General features: G+C 41.2%; 1 protein-coding gene across 5 annotated transcripts in view; it reads right to left on the reverse strand.

Annotated features, from left to right (window-relative positions):
* MPP7 (membrane palmitoylated protein 7) overlaps positions 1–19,153 on the reverse strand; it is a 277,391-nt gene that overhangs the window by 10,085 nt on the left and 248,153 nt on the right. For all 5 annotated transcript variants that reach the window (XM_007092740.3, XM_042991295.1, XM_042991298.1 and 2 more), the window contains exon 13: positions 10,981–11,061. In XM_007092740.3, the coding sequence (XP_007092802.1) occupies positions 10,981–11,061 (81 nt within the window). The remainder of the gene's footprint in view (positions 1–10,980; positions 11,062–19,153) is intronic.

The raw sequence follows: 19,153 nt of genomic DNA on the forward strand, positions 1-19,153 counted from the left end.
ATTCCAAGAAAAAGAGTATTACCAGAGATAAAGAAGAACACTTCATAATGATAAAAGAGAAAATTATGAGAATTATAAATTTGTACACACATAATAACAAAACTCTAAAATACATGATGCAAAAAGTGGCTGAGTTAAATGAAGAAATGGGCAATTTCACAACCAGAATAAGAGATTTTAATGCCTCTCAACAGCTGATAGAACTAGACAAAATATCAGTAAGACACAGGTGACCGAAACACTACCACCAACCTTTGGAGCCTAATTAATACCTATGTAACACTACATCCAATACATGCAGAATACACATTCTTTTCAGGTGTACATGATGCGTTTGTCAAAAGGAAGATCATATGCTGGGCCAATAAAAAGTCCCAACAAATTTAAAAGAACCCAAATCATAAAAGAGTAAATTCTCTAGCCATAACATAATTAAAAACCAGTAATAAGATATCTAGGAAAATCTCAAATATCTGAAAATTAAATAACACACTTCTAAATAAAGATTCAAAGATGAAATAATAAATATTGTGAAGGACATAACAAGGAATATACAACCTATTACAGTTACAGGATGGAACATGGTGCAAAGCAGGAAACTTATACCTTTAAATGCTTATATTAGAAAAGAAGATCTAAACTCTATGACTGAAAGTTCATCTTAAAATATGCTAGAAAGAGGGGCACCTCGGTGGCTCAGTAGGTAAAGCATCTGACTCTTGGTTTCAGCTCAGGTCATGAATCTCACTTTCATGAGTTCGAGCCCCACATCAGACTCTGCACTGACAGTACAGAGCTTGCTTGGGATCCTGTCTCTCCCTCTCTCTCTGCCCTGCCCCCACTCCTGCGGTCTCTCTCAAAATAAATAAATAAAATTTTAAGATGTTGCTACAAAGAAAACATCACAGTACACCCAAACCAAGGAGAAGAGAATAATAACAGAAATTAATACAAAAAAAAAAAGACAATAAAGAAAAACAACAAAATTTAAAAACCTAATTACAGTGATCAAGAAAAAGAGAACAGGGATGCCTGGGGGAATCAGTCTTTCTCTCATGTTTTCTCTCTCTTTCTCAACATAAATAAACAAAGATCTTTCTTTTAAAAAAAGAAAAACAAAGATCACCAATATAAAAAATGAAAAATGAGTTATTATCAGAGATCCTATGGACACTAAAAAGGATTAGAGAATATTATGCATTACTTTATGCCAACATATTTGATAATTTAGATGAAACAGATACATTTCTTGAAAAGTATAAAGAATCAAAATTGAAACAAGAGGAGGCAAAATATCTGAATAGCCTGTCAAATAAATGAAATCTATTTTTTAAAACCTTCCCCCAAAGAAAATTCCAGGCCTAGATGGCTAATGAAGTCTATCCACCATTTAAGAATGAAATAACACAAATCTTACATCAACATATTTTTGCATAAAGAGGAATCACTGCTTAATTCATTTTATGATATTAGTACAAACTAATTACACAACCTATCAAAGACATTAGAAAACATTACAGACCAACCTCCATCAAAAGTTTAGATGCAAAAGTCCTCAACAAAATTATTAGCAAGTTAAATTCAGCAATATATTTGTTAAAAAGATAAGAGATCATAACCAAGTAGAGTTTATCTCGTGAATAAAAAGTTGGCTGAACATTTGGAAATCAATGGAATTCACCATATTAACAGAATGAAGGATAATACACGATCCTTTCAATGTATCTAGAAAAATCATCAGAAAAAAATTCAGTGGCCATTCATGACAAAAAGCATCTGCAAACTAGGATTCACAGGGAATGCCCTCAAATAAATAAAGGGCATTGATGAGTAAACATCACACTTAATGGTGAAAAAGGGAGTTGTTTTCCCTTGAGATCAGGAACAAGGCAAGTCTGCTAAGTAACAACGTAAAATATAACTTAAAATGGATCAAGACCTAAGTGTAAAATGTAAAATTATAAAACTTCTAGAAAAAGCAGAGTGTCTTTGTGACCCTGAGACATAAAAGATTTTTAGATAGAACATAAGCACAAAACATGATAAGTGAGACTTTGTCAAAATTACAAACTTTTGGTCTTTGTAAAACACCAGTAGAAAATGAAAAGTTAACCCACAGACTGGAAGGAATATGTGTATAACTTATTTATCATATAAAGGACGTGTATCCAGAATATATAAAGAATTCCCAAAACTCAATGAGACAATGCAATTTTTTACACGTCTATTTATTTCGAGAGAGCACACAAGCAGGGGAGGGGCAGAGAGAGAGAGAGAGAGAGAGAGAATCACAAGCAGCCTCTGTGCTGTCAGTGCAGAGCCCAACGTGGGGCTCGATGTCATGAACTGTGAGATTGTGACCTCAGCTGAAATTAAGAGACTCACGCTTAACCGACTGAGGCCCTCTGACAATGCATTTTTTTTTTTTAATGGCAAACTATTTGAATAGGCATTTTGCCAAAGGTGCATAAATGACTGGGTCCACAACATGACACTCAATATCATTAGTTATCAATTAAATGCAAATTGAAGTACAATGAAATAGCACTACACACATACAAGCATACCTCGTTTTACTGTGCTTTATTTTGCTTCACAGATTTTTTTTTTTTCTTTTAAACAAACTGAAGGTTTGTGGCAACCCTGTGTCAAGCATCAGCATCATTTTTCCAACAGCATTTGCTCACTTTGTGTCTCTGTCACATTTTGGTAATTCTCACGATAGTTCCAACTTTTTCATTATTATATCTGTTATGGTAACCAGTGATCTTTGACGTTACTATTGCAGTTGTTCTGGAGTGCCATGAACTGTGCCCACATAAGATGGTGAGCTTAATCAACAAACGGCGTGTGTGTTCTGGCTGCTCCACTGACTGCCCATTGCCTGATCTCTCCCCGTCTCCTCGGGCCTCCCTATTCCCGGAGACACAACAATATTGAAATTAGGCCAATGAATAACTCTACAATCGCCTCTAAGTGTTCAAGTGCAAGGAAGAGCTGTACGGCTCCTGCTTTCCGTCAAAAGCTAGACACGATTAAGCCTAGGGAGGAAGGCACGTGGAAAGCTGAGACAGGCTGAAAGCTAGGCCTCTTGCACCGAAGAGTCAAGTTGTGAATGCAAAAGAAAAATTCTTGAAGGAAATGAAAAGTGCTACTCCAGTGAATGCACGTGAATCGGCCTTATTGCTGACCTGGAGAGAAGAGCCAACCAGCCACAACAGTCCTGTAAGCCCAAGCCCGACTCCCTTCAATTCTATGAAGGCAGCGAGAGGGGAGGAAGCTGCAGAAGGAAAGTGTGAAGCCAGCAGAGGTTGTCCCTAACGTTTAAGGAAACAAGTCATCTCTGTCACAGAAAAGTGCAGGGTGAAGCAGCAGATGCTGATGTAGAAGCTGCAGCAAGTTACCCAGAAGACCCAGCTGAGATAGATCATTAATGAAGGTGCCTACACCAAGTGGATTTTCACTGTAAATCAAACAGCCTTATACTGGAAGAAGGTGCCATCTAGGCTTTCACAGCTAGAGAGAAGTCAATGCCTGACTGCAGAGCTCTAAAGGACAGTCTACCTCGTTAGGGGTGAATGTCATCGATGGCTTTAAAGCTGAAGCCAGTGTTCACTGGCTGTTCTGAAAATCCCAACGCCCTTAAGAATTATGGAAAATGTACTCTGCCTGTGCTCTATAAATGGAACAACAAAGCCTGTTTATCAGCACCTCTGTTTCCAACATGGTTTACTGGATGTTTTAAGCCCACTGTTCAAAGCTAGTGCTCAGATTCTTTCTGAAATACTACGAAAGCACCTTGTCACCAAGAGCTCGGATGGAGATGTAAAACAAGACTAATGTTGTTTTCAAGCCTGCTAACACAACATCCATTCTGCAGTCCATGGATCAAGGAGTAATTCTGACTTTCAATTCTTACTAAGAAGTACATTTTTGTAAGGCTATGGCTGCCAAAGATAGTGACTTCTCTGATGGATTTGGGCAAAATAAATTGAAAACCGAATTATGGAAAGATAACTTTCTGGAAAGAGTTCACACTAGATGCTGTTAAGAACATTTGTGATTCGTGGGACGAGATCAAAATATCAACATTAACAGTTTGGAAGAAGTGGATTCCAATACTCATGAATGACTTTGAGGGGTTCAAGCCTTGAGTGGAGAAAGTCACTGCAGCTGGGGTGTAAATAGCGGGAGAATTGGAATTAGAAGCGGAGCCTGAAGATGGGGCCGAATTGCTGCCACCTTGTGATCAAACTTTAATGGATGAGGAGTTGCTTCTTACGGATGAGCAAAGAAAGTGGTTTCTGGATCTGGAATCTACCCCTGTGAAGATGCTGTGAAGACTGTTGAAATGACAACAGAGGACTGAGAATACTACATACACTCAGCTGATAAAGCAGCACAGTATTTGAGAGGATCAAGTCCAATTTGGGGAGAAGTTCTACTGTGGGTCAAATGCTATCGAACACCAACCACTGCATGCTACAGAGAAAGTGTTTGTGAAAGGAAGAGTCAATAATGTGGCAAACTTCACTGTTGTCTTATTTTAAGAAGTTGCCACAGCCACCCCTGCCTTCAGCAGCCACCAACCTCAGGGCAAAACCCTCCCCCCAGAAAAAAAAAAATGACTTGCTGAAAGCTCAGAGGACAGTAGCATTTTTTTAGCAACAAAGGATTTTAAAATTAAGATATGTACTTTTTTGGCCTTAATGCTACTGCACACTTAATAGATTACAGTATAATCATAAATTTTATTTTTTTAAGCATAACTTTTATATGTACTGAGAAACCAAAAAATTCATTTGACCCACTTCATTGCAATATTCACTTTATTGTGGTGGTCTGGAACTGAACCTGTAATCCCTCTGAGACGTGTCTGTATCACACTGAGAAAAATTTAGAAGGCTGACTCTAATACCCTCCGGTTCTACCCACGTTGCTGCAAATGGAAGGATTTCATTCTTTCTCATTGCCAAGTAGTATTCCATTGTATATATAAACCATATTTTATTTAAGTGAAATAAGTCAGTCAGAGAAATACAGATATCATGTATTTTCACTCATATGTGGAATTTGAGAAACTTAACAGAAGACCATGGGGGAAGGGGAGGGGAAAACATTGTTAAAAACAGAGAGGGAGGGAGGCAAACCATAAGAGACTCTTAAATACAGAGAACAAACTGAGAGTTGATGGGGAGGGGTGGGGGAGAGGGGGAAATGGGTGATGGACATTGAGGAGGGCACTTGTTGCGACGAGCGCTGGGTGTTGTACGTAAGCGATGAGTCATGGGAATCCGCCCCCGAAACCAAGAGCACATGGCATAGACTGTATGTTAGCCAACTTGACATTATATATAAATAATAAATCAAAATAAATTAAAAAATAAAAGGCTGACTATACAAAGTGTTGGCAAAGACGCAGAACGACTAGATCTGGCATACACTGCCAGGGTTGTAAAATGGTATAACCACTTCAGAAATGGTTTGGTAAGGTCTTACAGAATTACCTGTCCCAGCCATTCTACTCCTACTTATTTATCCAACAGAAACAAAAACATATATTCATCAAAATATCTAGCTTATAGGTTTATTTGTAATAACCCAAAACGGGGGGAACCCCCAAGTATCCATTAAAAGGTGAATGGATGGATCAACAAATTATAGTATTTCCATACAATGGAATACCACTCAGCAATGAAAAGGGATGAATTACTAATCTATGAAACAACCTTGGTGAATCTCAAACTCATGCTGGGTGAAATAAACTAACCCCTCCCCCCAAAGAAAATTGGGAACAATGTATAATTTCATTTATATAAAGTGCTAGATGATTTAAACTAATCTATAGTTTCGGAATGTAGATCTGTGGTTGCCTAAGGCCAGGAGTAGAAGGATAGATTACTAAAGGCATGGGCAGATTTTTTGAGGAGATGGTAATGTGCATTATGTTGATTGTGATGATGATTTCATATGTGTATATGTATGTTAAAACAGATCTAACTGTACCTTTTAAATATATGCAGCTTATCTATTTCAATTATATCCCAATAATATGTAAAAGGAAAACTGCAGAAAGGGGGGAAAAAGTAACCTAATCCAAAAAGTAATTGATTTAAATCGAACTTAAATTTAAACTATATCCAAAATTTTAATTAACTTCTATTTAGTTAAAAGCATATTTAAAAAAATTTTTTTTAACATTTATTTATTTTTGAGACAGAGAGAGACAGAGCATGAGCAGGGGAGGGGCAGAGAGAGAGGGAGACACAGAATCTGAAACAGGCTCCGGGCTCTGAGCTGTCAGCACAGAGCCCAACGCGGGGCTCGAACTCATGGACCGCGAGATCATGACCTGAGCCGAAGTCGGACGCTTAACCGACCAAGCCACCCAGGCGCCCCAGTGAAAAGCATATTTTAATACAACATTCAGATCTTCTAAAACAGTTTTTCGTATTTCTACTGGTAAAGCACCAAGAAATTGTGCTATTCATTACGAAATGTCGCACCTTCTGCAGGAACAGCATGTAATACTAATAAATTTAATTCTTGTCATAAAAGCTAAGAATGAATTTCATGACCAATTCACTCTATTAAAGTGTAAATAACATAATACGCATCCACAAGTACGAAAGATATTAAAAGTAGTATGATCCTCTGCTTTGGAATCTAGGGTTAATATGCATTTGTCATTTCAACAATTTAGTTGTTGTTTGCTGGCGTTCCTTTGGCAAATAGTAAGCTTCGTAAGAATGTACTGTTGAAAATCAAAACTGAGAATTTTATGTGCATTAATTTGTTTCTGGTGAACTGAGAAAAGGTTACCTTTGTTCAATTGTCACAGCAGAACACTCTGAAAATGTAGAACATGCAGTGTTAAGGGTCACTGCCCTGACACATGGAGTCCCCTTGGGAGGGTTAAAAGTATTATTTAGAACTACCTCAAGTGAACAAGACATTTATGACACTGCCAAACACAGTTAAAAGTGAATGTACCTACAAAGTGTTTGCTTATCACCATCACCCCAAATTATCCAAGCCTGATGTAATTTTACTGTTGAAGAGTTTTATTGCTAATTGCAGTGAGCGATCATGGGAAATCTCACAAACTCATTAACGGCGAGGAATCCTGCAGAAGGGATCTGGAAGTTCTTAAGGGCAGAGAATTCAAAGGGAAAGATGAACACATTAACTATAATGCAGGCCACCACCTCACCATCGCTCACTTGTCAGTCTACTCACTGTGTTCACCGTCAGACAAACATCAAACACATACGAGACAAACTCCACCTTCTTCCCCTGCTTCCCACAAAATTCCCAAATAACTGCCATAATGAGATAAGAAAAAAAAATTTTTGAATTGGTACCCTAGTTTACATATATATATTAGAAATCTCAACTGAGGTTTTCTATAGACAAAGAAGTGTTACAGAACATGAGTCCTTTGAAACCTACGAAAACACATAACTGTGATATATGCCTTCACGAGAAACCACAAAGTGATTAACAGGTGTGGTTGACTGTGAGTGCCCCAAATTCCAGACTGTAAAGACTTGGGAATTCATCAAGAATTTGACATTTACTGCAATACTTTTTGTTAACTGCTTTATTTTAATTTACTGAGACAGCCTTTTGAAAGCCTGGTTATATTAATAGTCATTTAAATTTGTTGATGATAACCTAGAGCCTTAAAACAGTGTTGGTGCTGCTCACCGAGAATGAAATTTCCCACAGAGAAGCAAGACAGCAGAAAACAGGTCTCGGCCACCACTTTCTTTAAAAGCAACTTTCAATGTTTAATGTGGCAACATAGATATTTTTTAAAGATCGTATAATTTGTTCTGCCATTTTAGCCCAAGAGTGATAGTGCTTACCTCATTTAGCATCCTTTTAAATAATTTTTTTAATTGCAATAATTATAGATTCACAACAAGTTGCAAAAATAGTACAGAGCAGATTCTGTGTAACTATCATTCAACTTTCTCCAATGAAGGAAAGTGTTCATCTTCCATAACTGTAGCGCAGTCAAGACCAGAAAATGGACCTCAGCAAACCACAGTGAGCTAAACTACCAAGTATTTCTTTTTAACACTGAAAAACCTGAAGTATGCTCAACAGAAAAGTTCACATGTAAGCTTAACGAATTTCCACAGAATGAAAATACCCAGGTAAGAAGCACCCACCAGGGAACAGAAGATTTCCAGCACTGCACAATCACCCTTCCGATCCACCTCCTCAGGATGTCTAACAGCACACGTTAGCATCGCTTTTATTGTATTTATACAAACGGAGTTATATTGCACATTCTCTTTTGTGTCTGCCTTTCACTGGACACGTTTGGTGGACTCATTCCCAATGCTGCGCGGAGCAGCAGATTGGGCATTACGGTCTTCTGTCGTGTGAACATGCCATCATGTCCCTTATCCGATCTACTACTGATGGGCATTTGGGTCCTTTCCACTTTGGGGCTCTTAGGAATAATGTTTCCAAAACCATCCGAGTGCATGTTGTGTGCATCTCTGTTGGCTGTGTACTAGGAGTGGAATCGCGAGGTCATGGGGCATGTATTTGCTCAGCTCTAGTAGATAGTATCACTTAGTTTTCCAAAGTGGATGAATTAATTTGCACTCCCACCAACACCAGCAATGTGTGAGAGTTCCAATGCTCTACATCTTTTTCAACCTACCCATTCTGGTGAATATTTAGTACATTTGGGGGAAAAGATTTATAGAGTTAAACATCGAACAGAATACTGGTGGAATAATCAGAGCAATAATTTTTCTCCAAATACTCAAGACTCTACCTAGAATATTTGACAAAGCAAAACAATCTGAAATTCCAAACTTGTTCTTAAAATATATTCTTCTTTAATTAATTAAATCATCCCGAGCTGATGCTATGGCTGTTATTTTCCAAACATGTCTGGTATTATGAGTCACTTGGGATATATAAATACAGACTTTCAGGCATTCTGTCAGATTTCCTGAAGGAGGATTTCTTTGGAAAGGCCTTGGAATCTTTTCATATGAAGCCCAAGAGGTTTTTATTATCAGCCAAGTCTGGAAAACACTGCTCCATGGGAATCTTCTGACATTAACACCTGTTTAAAAGTGAATCTGAGTGGAAAATTACTACTTTGGGGATTTCTTTGGAGAGTTCCAGCCCCAGAACCTTTCTGGATGTTCTCAATTTCTGCAACAACTTTAGAGGCAGATATTATTTGAACTGTTGGATAAATTGAGGCCAAAGTACATTGCCCCAGGTCCTTGAGTAACACCAAAATTATCATAAAGCCCTATGTGTGATCAACAGCCTTATTGGTATTTAGCATCTTCCAAACAACGTGGATTTTTATTATTAACTGTGCTGCAATAAAGAGAATCGGTAGTTGGAAAAGACTGTGTAGTATCGTATATGGGAGGAAGCCCGTGAAGACTGGAATCAGAAAACCTGGTTTCGAGTGCGGGTGCAACTACTGTGTGTGGAACTCTGAGTAGGTAACGGATCCTTGCTCCCTCTTTCCTCCTCTGTGGCATGCAGATGTCGCCCCGTTGTTGGGACATTGAAATAAATTCAGACAATTAAAGGAGATGAATACACAGTAGGAAGTTAACACATGCGTTTTTTTTCCCCTTCGCAATCTGTTTTTCCATCCTCTAGGTTCTTTGTAACTGCTCACCTGTAAGACTGGCCAATAGTTTTGCAAAATTTTCTAATTACCTGTATATTGCAATTCAGCTTTGTAAGAGAAGTGAATAATTAAAGTTAAGAGAGAGAGAGAGAGAGAGAGAGAGAGAGAGAGAGAGAGAGAGAGAGAGAAACAATTTAATTCCACATTTTCCTTTACTTTCATCTCTGTTGGTGGAAACCAGCGGTCCTATAACGTATGGCTGAAAACGATTACAAACAATAATTTGGAAAAATGCAGTAACAAGGAGTAACTTGAGGTAATAGCAAACTATAATTTTAAAATAAAGCCCAACTCTTCTCAAACTAGAGAACATTGCTAAGGGCACTATACAAACAGTTGTTTTTGTTTTGTTTTGTTGTTAACAGTACTAAAACCACTTGAAAAAGCCAACATTGCAATTTCGTCTTTTAGAAGGCTTTCTAACATCAACATATTAAGCACTCAAATGGCATTGATTCTGGAGATCAAAATGCTTCCAGCATCGCATTTCACTTGTAAGAAAGCCTATGAAAACCTCTTTTATAAAAATAGGTCTAATTCTGTATACTGAAAAGAAGCCTACCATATTTGGGTTATATGGCCATGAAAGGCCCATTTAACACGATCTGCCAATTACTACATATAAAAAGTAATTAAGAAAGGCTTATATTAGAAGAGGCCTCCTTCAGCTCTCTGTGGTTTGGTCCTTCTGATCTTAAACCTGGTGAAAAACTCTGGAAAATATTAGCACTTATTTTAGGAAGTAGAATAGACTTTTACATAGAAGAAAATTTGTAAACAATAGCGTCACATGTGTATTAAAATTCACCATAAAAACTGAGAGTAGAGGGGCGCCTGGGTGGCTCAGTTGCTTGAGTGTCCAATTCTTGGTTTCGGCTCACGTCATTATCTCACGGTTCATGAGATGGAGCCCCGTGTGGGACTCCGTGCTGACAGCACGGAGCCCGCTTGGGATTCTCTCTCTCCCTTTTTCTCCTCCTTTCTCTCTCTCTCAGAATAAATAAATAAGCTTAAAAAAGAAATATTAAAGAAAAAAACTAAGAATAGAGAAGAAGTGGTAAATTAACAAATACCCTGCCAATGATGTCTGCGCTCTGGGGCAATCCCTGAACTCCTGTGCCTCAGTTTCCTCCACCGAAAAATGTGGAGAATGTCGCTGCATACTTGCTAGGTCTGCTGTGAGTCCAGATGCTGACCGCTTAGAACCATGCTGGGTGCCACCCATGCCACCTAAGTGTTGCCCAGTCATCATCAGTGCAGCGGTTAGCAGCATTGGGGAGCAGGGAACTTACGGGGCACTGTCACACCGTAGTGTTGTGTGTCACTGATGAGCAGTTTTCGTTTCAGTTCATTCAAACCTACTCCTACGGGACCTGAAAAATAGGATAATATAAATGATTACAGAAAACACTGTTTAAGCAGGTCGATCACTGAACACGAGCCCGTGACTCGCAGACTGAGAACACGTATCCAACTTTGCATCCCGAATAAAGAGATTATCTCTAGTCAAGTTGTACATAAGAAAAAGCTACTAGTTCATTTGCTGCTTTTTTACTTTGAAAATTTAAATCCCTACCTTTCCATTAAAAAGATCAGAACTAATTTGTTTTAAAGGAAACATACCCAAGAGCTTGAGTAGATCACCAAGAGATGATATCCAGAAGAGTCTAAAATATATGCCTGCCTGAGAAAGTGGACGTGTGCACTCCAGGCACCAATCATTTCAATACGAAATGTTTTTAGAGCTTAATAAAATAACATCTTGGAACATTAATTTTATTATAGCTACAACTCTAATGATGCACTTTATTTTTTTTATACTTACGCATTTATTTTTTTGAGAGAGAATGCTCACGTGAGCAGGGGAAGGGCAGAGAGAAAGAGAGAGGAACAGGGAGAATCTCAAGCAGGCTCCATGTCCAAAACAGAGCCCAACTCAGGGCTCGATTCAACAACTGCGAGATCGTGACCTGAGCCAAAATTAAGAGCGGGACCCTTAACCAACAGAGCCACCCAGGCACCTCTAATGATGCATTTTAAATGTGCAAAGCCATCAGCCACATTTACGTCGCTCGAGATAATCTCACGCTATGTTTTCAGTTGGTCCTTAAGCATTTGAAAACTTGCACTGGCCTCGCGTGCTTAAATCCACCAGTGCATGCACAGTAAACACCACAATGGACAGGGAGCGGATAGTAAATACTGTGGAGCATAAAAGTGACTTCCGCCTTCAAAGAAAGTAATTAGGTTGAGAGAGTCACACAAAATGATTAAGAGACGGAGCAAAACACACAGCAGTTTCAAACAGGAATCTGAACACAAGTTAGAAGGCCACAAGCCCCCGACGACGAGTGTCTCGCAGTCTGCCATCAGGCTCCATTCAGTGATGGTGTTTGCGCTGGACACAACACAGGCTGCGGGCCCAGACGGACCCGACTCAGGTTCCCTTTTTCACTATTCCTCCCCTGCTGATACTGGGTGAATACGTGTGCCCCTTCAACTTCACGTGTTGGACTCCTAAAGCCCAAGGTGTTAAGAGGTGAGGATTTTAGGAGGTGCTAAGGTCAGGAGAGTGGAGCCCAGGAAGGGATTAGCGCTCTTACAAAAGAGACTCCACAGAGCTCCCTCCCCTCCAGCACGTGAGGACGCAGCCAGATGCGTGTGACCGGGAAGAGGGCCCTCACCCCGCAGTGCCGGCACCTTGGATCTCCAACTTGCAGTCTCCAGAACCGTAAGAAGTCAATTCCTGTTATTCATGGGCCACCCAGTCTGTGGCGCGTTATTACCATGGCCTGAGAGGACATCATCTCTGAGGCTTAGTCTTTGAGCCTTGATTAGACTTCATGCTACTGAAAGTTATCCTACTCCCCTTTTGGAGGAATTAAGTGAATAACTTCTGTATAGCACCTGGCACCTGTGTTCCAGGGACCTGTGTTCATTCCCTCACCCACTTCCTCTCCTGAGCTTTGAAAAGAACAAGGTTTTATGCCGGACAATGAAGGACATACAGGTGGACACAGAAGAGCACAGTGCACATCCTGGGTGGAGGGAAAAGTGCGAACGAAGAGGAAGAGGCCAGACCTGGGGGCTGTGCCTTCCTTGGTCTACCACTACTTTGCAGGGCCCTCGCCTGGATCAGGAGACCTGTCCCCCTGTGTTCACTCTTCAGCACCTTCTGTCTTTCCAGGAATTGCTGTCAAGTCCCAATTCCCTGGCACTCAGCTCTCCCTTTTTATAATAAATACTCTGTAACATCCCATTTATACCGTGAAATGGAATTCAGAACTAATGTAACTTACCGGTACATATAATTCTTCCAAGTTAATCAAATGGACTAACTGGGGCACCTGTGTGGCTCAGTGGTTTCAGCATCTGACTCTTGATTTTGGTTCAGGTCGTGATCTTAAGGTTCGTGAGCTTGAGCCCAGAGTTGGGCTCTGTGCTGACAGCGTGGAGCCTGCTTGGGATTCTCTCTCTCCCTCTCTCTGCCCCTCCCCTACTTGTGTGAGTGCTTTCTCTCTCTCAAAATAATAACCTTTAAAAAGAGTACTTACAATAAAAAAATTTGTTTCAATATGTAAATGCTTAGACATGATTAGAAAACCTATTAAACTCAGATGTTTGTACTTAACCAATAATAAGGTTGGATTTAAGAGTAATAAGATAAGGAACCATTCTGTACAGGAAAGTACAGGAAACTGGAAGCCCAAAGGTGCAGGAAAACAGGAGAATAAAGACAAGAAACTGGATAGAAAGGACAGGTGAAACTCTTTGGAATATGGTAAGGAACGGGGTAACAGCCTTAATTGAACTAGAGATAATTTGTCAAGACTATCAAAGTGCAGAAAACGGTACTTTTGCAAATGATCTTCACTTCACATATAAGTGTAGTGTAAAAGTAATTCCCTGTGGGATGGGACAGTGCTTCTCTGTCTCAGAAGGCAGACCTCTTGAAACTCGACCATATGTTCTGATCTATTCAGTGCCTGAATGTCTACTATAACATTGGAGAGAGGCACGTGGGACGCAGGTCAGACCTGAGTTCTGTAGAAATGTCACGTCTACATTCCTGGCCCCCTAGCCATTCTGACTTTAAAAAGCAGTAAATGTCTACATGCTCTCCAGTGCAGTGCTGCCCCTATTGAGGACCCTTACTCTGGGACATCAGCCTCTGGCCCTTGTCATTTGCTGTGCCTCAGTTCCTGCCAGCTCCTTGGGTAACCTTGGCATCCACATGAACCCCCGTCAAAAGACCAGCATCTAACATCCCTGACTCCGTGTCTAGAGCGATCTTCTTCTCTATTCCACTTCGACCCTTTACTGGAAAGACCTCGACTCTGCCATCACTATTCACTCTTCATCACTATATTTCACTACTGAAATACTAAATTCCCACTTTTCCAATAGGACTCCGATCTCGGATCCCTTGGGATCTCTCCCTCGGTTATCCTGCCACACCTACGGTCATGGGGACCTCTAATTTCATTTCTTTCCTTTTTATCCAGCAGCCCTTCATGGCTTCACTTCCATGGGCCTCATGTCTTCTATTATACACTGTCCTTCTATCAAATCTCTTATACACTGTCCTTCTATCGCACTTCCCAAGGAGACCTCCAGTCTCAGACCAAACCAGTGGCCCCTCCATGCATCCACACTTAGGCAACGAGTACTGAAAACCCACACCGTCCTGGAGCAGTCATGCGGTCCACTCCTGCTCTCCACACACAAACTAAGACTTCCATTATTCTGTGTTCTCCTACCCACTGTATTTCTTACATCCCCACAACGGTCACTGCAATCCCCCATTCTCTGTGGTCACACAGGGGAGCCTCCTGCTCTCCCATATGCTCCCTATCATCAAATAATTGCCAAAGGCTGTCAATTTGCCTCCCAACTAGCCTTCAGAGCCACAATCTGAATTTCCACTGCTGTCACACTAGTCCAGGGTACCACCACGTTCACCTCCTCTTCTGGACCAGCCTCCTTGGCTGCCCCACCCCTGCTCATCAGCCACTCTAACCCACCGTCACCAGCAGCCAGAGGTCCTTCCAAGGAGCTATTCTGATCCTGTCTCTCCCTTAACATTCTTAGAAATGTAGTTTCCAGTGGCTTTTCTGAAAAAGATTAAAACCTTCACATGGGTTACAAGACTCCACATTGACCTGGTCCCCACCTCCTCCTTCTGTCTCAAAGCATCTGCTCAACCCCCTCCTTCATCTGGAGTCCCAGGGAGTTCTGATATGTCAGAGCTTGGCGCAAACAGATCTTTCTCAAGCAAGTCTGCAAGTCCGTCCTGACCCTTTCGACCGTGTTTGTCATTTTTAAGTCTTCAGACCATCCTGTATACCTTCCTACTACTTAAAAGTCCTAATTCAACAACTGGGTAATACATTGCTTCATGGCCTGTCTATCCCACCAGACAGACTCCATGAGGGCAGGAATCATATTAGGTCACTTGCCTTTCCCCAAAAGCAATTAAAATCTCAATAAAAATCTGTGGAGCGAACGCAACTTCTAGTGACACCCTCATCACCTTAGGCTCACTGGAAGACCTCATCTACTCTGGGAACACAGAAGCCAACGAGTGGATATGTCTTTGAAGCCCTTTCTATAAACGTACACGTCTAAATCCATCTAGACCACCACCCTCTGAACAGTCACACACTCCTACACCCGCTCTTTCTGAATCGTCACCTCTTGTGGCTCCATCAACACTTAAAACTAGTAAATTCTCTCCTACCTTAAAACAACAACAAACTTCCCCTAACCTTCCGCTGTCCCTCTGCCACTGCTCGGTCCTGTCTCTGCCACCCTGGCTTAGGCTCCTGTCATGCGTCACCCGCATCTCTCACTCTGCCTCCAGTGCATACAGAACCAAATATCAATTCCTCGACAAGTTTATTTTTTTTTTAATGTTTATTTATTTTTGAGAGAGACAGAGACAGAATGCGAGTGGGCTAGGGGCAGAGAGAGAGGGAGGCCATCTGAAGCAGGCTCCAGGCTTTGCACTGTCAGCACAGAGCCCGATGTGGGGCTCAAACTCACGAACCGTGAGGTCATGACCTGAGCCGAAGTCGGACGCTCAACCGACTGAGCCACCCAGGCGCCCCCTTGACAAGTTTATATATAGACTGCATGTTGTGAGCTATATTTCTATTTCTAATTTTCATTCATTTTTTAATGTTTATTTTTTAATGTTTATTTATATTTTAATGTTTATTTTTTTTTAGAGACAGAGACAGAGAGAATGAGCAGGGGAGGGGTAGAGAGAGGGGGAGACAAAGAATCTGAAGCAGACTCCAGGCTCTGAGCTCTCAGCACAGAGCCCAACATGGGGCTCGAACTCAAGGAACTGTGAGATCACGACCTGAGCCGAAGTCAGAGGCTTAACCGACTGAGCCACCCAGGCACCTGTTTATTTACTTTTGAGAGAGACAAAGCATGAGCCTAGCAGAGGAGGGGCAGGGAGACAGACAGGGAAACACAGAATCTGAAGCAGGCTCCAGGCTCTAAGCTGTCAGCACAGAGCCAGACGTGGGGCTCGATCCCATGAACTGTGAGATCATGACCTCAGCCAAAGTCAGATGCTCAACCGACTGCGCCACGCAGGGACCCCTAATTTTCATTCTTGATACTCCTTCCTATGTACACTCCAGCTACATGAGGTCCCCCTGCTTCCGGAAATATGGCAGGTTCTCTTTTGTGTTGTTGGATCCTCATGGCGTGCTGCTTGCTTTTGCAAGGACACTCCAGTCCTCTTCATGTGCCAATTCTTGCTTGTTGTTTCAGCTTAGATACACTTTAGGGAAATCCTAACACTTTAAATTTGGGTTTGGTACCAAGTTCATGTGTTCTCTGTACTTGAAATTCAAGAGACTAATCCCCCAGTACTCTTTTAGCTGTCTTGATCCTCTAACAGACTGTGAGCTCTGTGAAAACAGGGGCGTCATCTACTTGTTCATCAGCTAGCAAACTGTAGGCACTCATTAGTTTGCTGTATTCATTTAAATTCTACTCAGTAATTATGCTGTCCTGGAGGTATGACTATTTGCTGAATGAACCAAAGGAACGGGAGCTAAAGGTAAAAGCATCTGTTCCCAGAATGCTTCGATGTGATGGTGAGGTAACATGCTCATGGTGCCTAAGGGGAGTTGGTTGGTGAAGATCACATTTGAACTTGGCTCTTTGGATCTAAAAATAAAGAGAAGCAGAGGGGAAGGTGATGACTTCAGCTCTGGACCTGTGAGTTTCAGGAAAGGAAATCGATCTACCTTATCACTATCAGACAAGGACTGACTGTGGTGTAACAGAGAGGTCAGGGCGAGGGTGTCCTCGTGACCACAGGCACGACAAGAGAGAACCTGGGACTGTGAGAAGAAATGAGATCTCCGAGGGAGAGGAGGACAGGGGTAGCATTACTGACTGCGGTATGCTGGGCACCATTTGGGGTGTATGTATTTTACCCACTCTGAAGGTACCAACAATATTTAAAGTGCTAAAACTTACTCTTTACTAGAAAACAAAAAAAGAAGAACAAGGGGTATTACAAATGGAGCTGTGTTCCCTGTACAGACGAAGCCAACTCAGTTATATATGCGCAAAGAAAAAAGACAGAAGCGAATAAAACACTAAAATTTAAATAGCACATCCTGGCCTGCCCTGCCCACCCCCAACTCCACACCCAGGGCTAAAAGGGTGATAAGAATTTATGTTTTTTTTTTGTTTTTTTTTTTTTTTTTTTCAGCAGGTCTCAGCTCTGGAGTGCTTCCCAGAGTGTAAGATACTTTGCTGAATGAGAGTCTAGCTTTTTTTGTCCTCTTCTATCACCCTTGCCAAAACCCACAATGATTTATTTTAACTCTGGAGGAAAAAACTAGATGTGTCTGATTTAGTGGGCAAAAGTATGCTGCCTCTAATACAATGCCCTTACTTTGTGCCTATATTCAGTTTTACCCCTTATACAATCTCTTCACAGCGAGATGGAGTATCACTCCACTCATGGAGTGTGCAGTGGCAGATATCTTATTTGAAACATGTTCCCTAGATTTGAGGTCATCATCTTCCAAGGTGGGAGTTTCCTTACAAAAAAGGCTAAAGTAGGGATACAGTTTCCATCATTCTGACAACAAAACTGCTCCCAGGGCCTCCAAACAGCATTTTCCCTGACAGGCTCTTGGATCACCTCTGCTATCCACATTGGTGAAGTTCTGGAATTTCTCTTATTAGCTCTTAACCTTAAAAGATCACCACCTAGATCCACACCCCTAGCCGTAAGTTCACGGCATTTTCAGTGGCTGCTTTGTATTTAGGATGCAATAGCTACTTACACTGTAGGCTGCTTTAGGGATACAAACTGTGTTAGGTTCATTCTGCAGTGGGACAGATTCACTGCTCCTTTGATACAAAAATTTTTAACACACTTGGTGAAATACAGTTATACATACATACACAAATTGGTTATCCTATAGTTTGTTTCAGTTGTGCTTGTTAATGCTTGAAGAGAAACAGAGAAGACAATCTAAACAGCACGCATTTAAATACAGACAACAGGCTTTGGAAACACGGTAATTGGGATGTGACATATCAAGGTTTTTCTATGTAGCAGGTATGTGCTACATGGCTAACATAACACCATTACTAATTCTCAAAAGCTCCCTGTGAGAAAGGTATTATTATCTTCAGCTTACAGACAAGAAAATGGACAACGAGAGGTTAAGGAATTTTCCTAAGGTCACACACATCTGGAGTGCTCTTCAAATGGTATTTAAAAGCCTGTCCAGGGGCGCCTGGGTGGCTCAGTCGGTTGAGCGTCTGACTTCGGCTCGGGTCATGATCTTCCAGCTCATGAGTTCAAGCCCCGCATCTGGCTCTGTGCTGACAGCTCAGAGCCTGGAGCCTGCTTCGGATTCTGTGTCTCCCTCTCTCTGCCCCTTCCCCACTCATGCTCTGTCTTTATCTCTCAAAAATGAATAAACAAACAAACAAAAAAGCCTGTCGTCCGTTGGACTCAAAAAGTCTTCATTCTTTCCATTCTGCCTATCATCTTATCAAAAGAATGCCAATAAAATACAAACCCAAATAGCCAGTGATCCACTGTCTGATTATGGCTGTGATCCATAGCTTCAGAGTCTCTGACCCTATTCTCAGCTGCCCCACACCTTGGATAGTGAGGACTATCCTATCTGACTCTCAGGAATACTGTATTCCACAGAGACCCTGGCTACAAAAAGTGGAAGTCAGATTTGATCTCCAGACTCACTCTGTGCAGAACCTCTGAAAAGTCTATATTAAGCTTAATGACGACAGTGGATGTGCTAGGCCTGGGTGACCTACACAGGGCATGTGTGTTAGCATTCTAGATCCAGGACTAAGGAAATACAGCGATGATATGGAAGTAATAAGTGAAACCCCAAAAACAGTCTAAAAAATCATCTTGGAGTTCATTAATTTGGAATTCAGGTAGTG

The sequence above is a fragment of the Panthera tigris genome, chromosome B4 (genome assembly GCF_018350195.1).
Source record: "Panthera tigris isolate Pti1 chromosome B4, P.tigris_Pti1_mat1.1, whole genome shotgun sequence".
NCBI classification, from domain to species: Eukaryota; Metazoa; Chordata; class Mammalia; order Carnivora; family Felidae; genus Panthera; species Panthera tigris.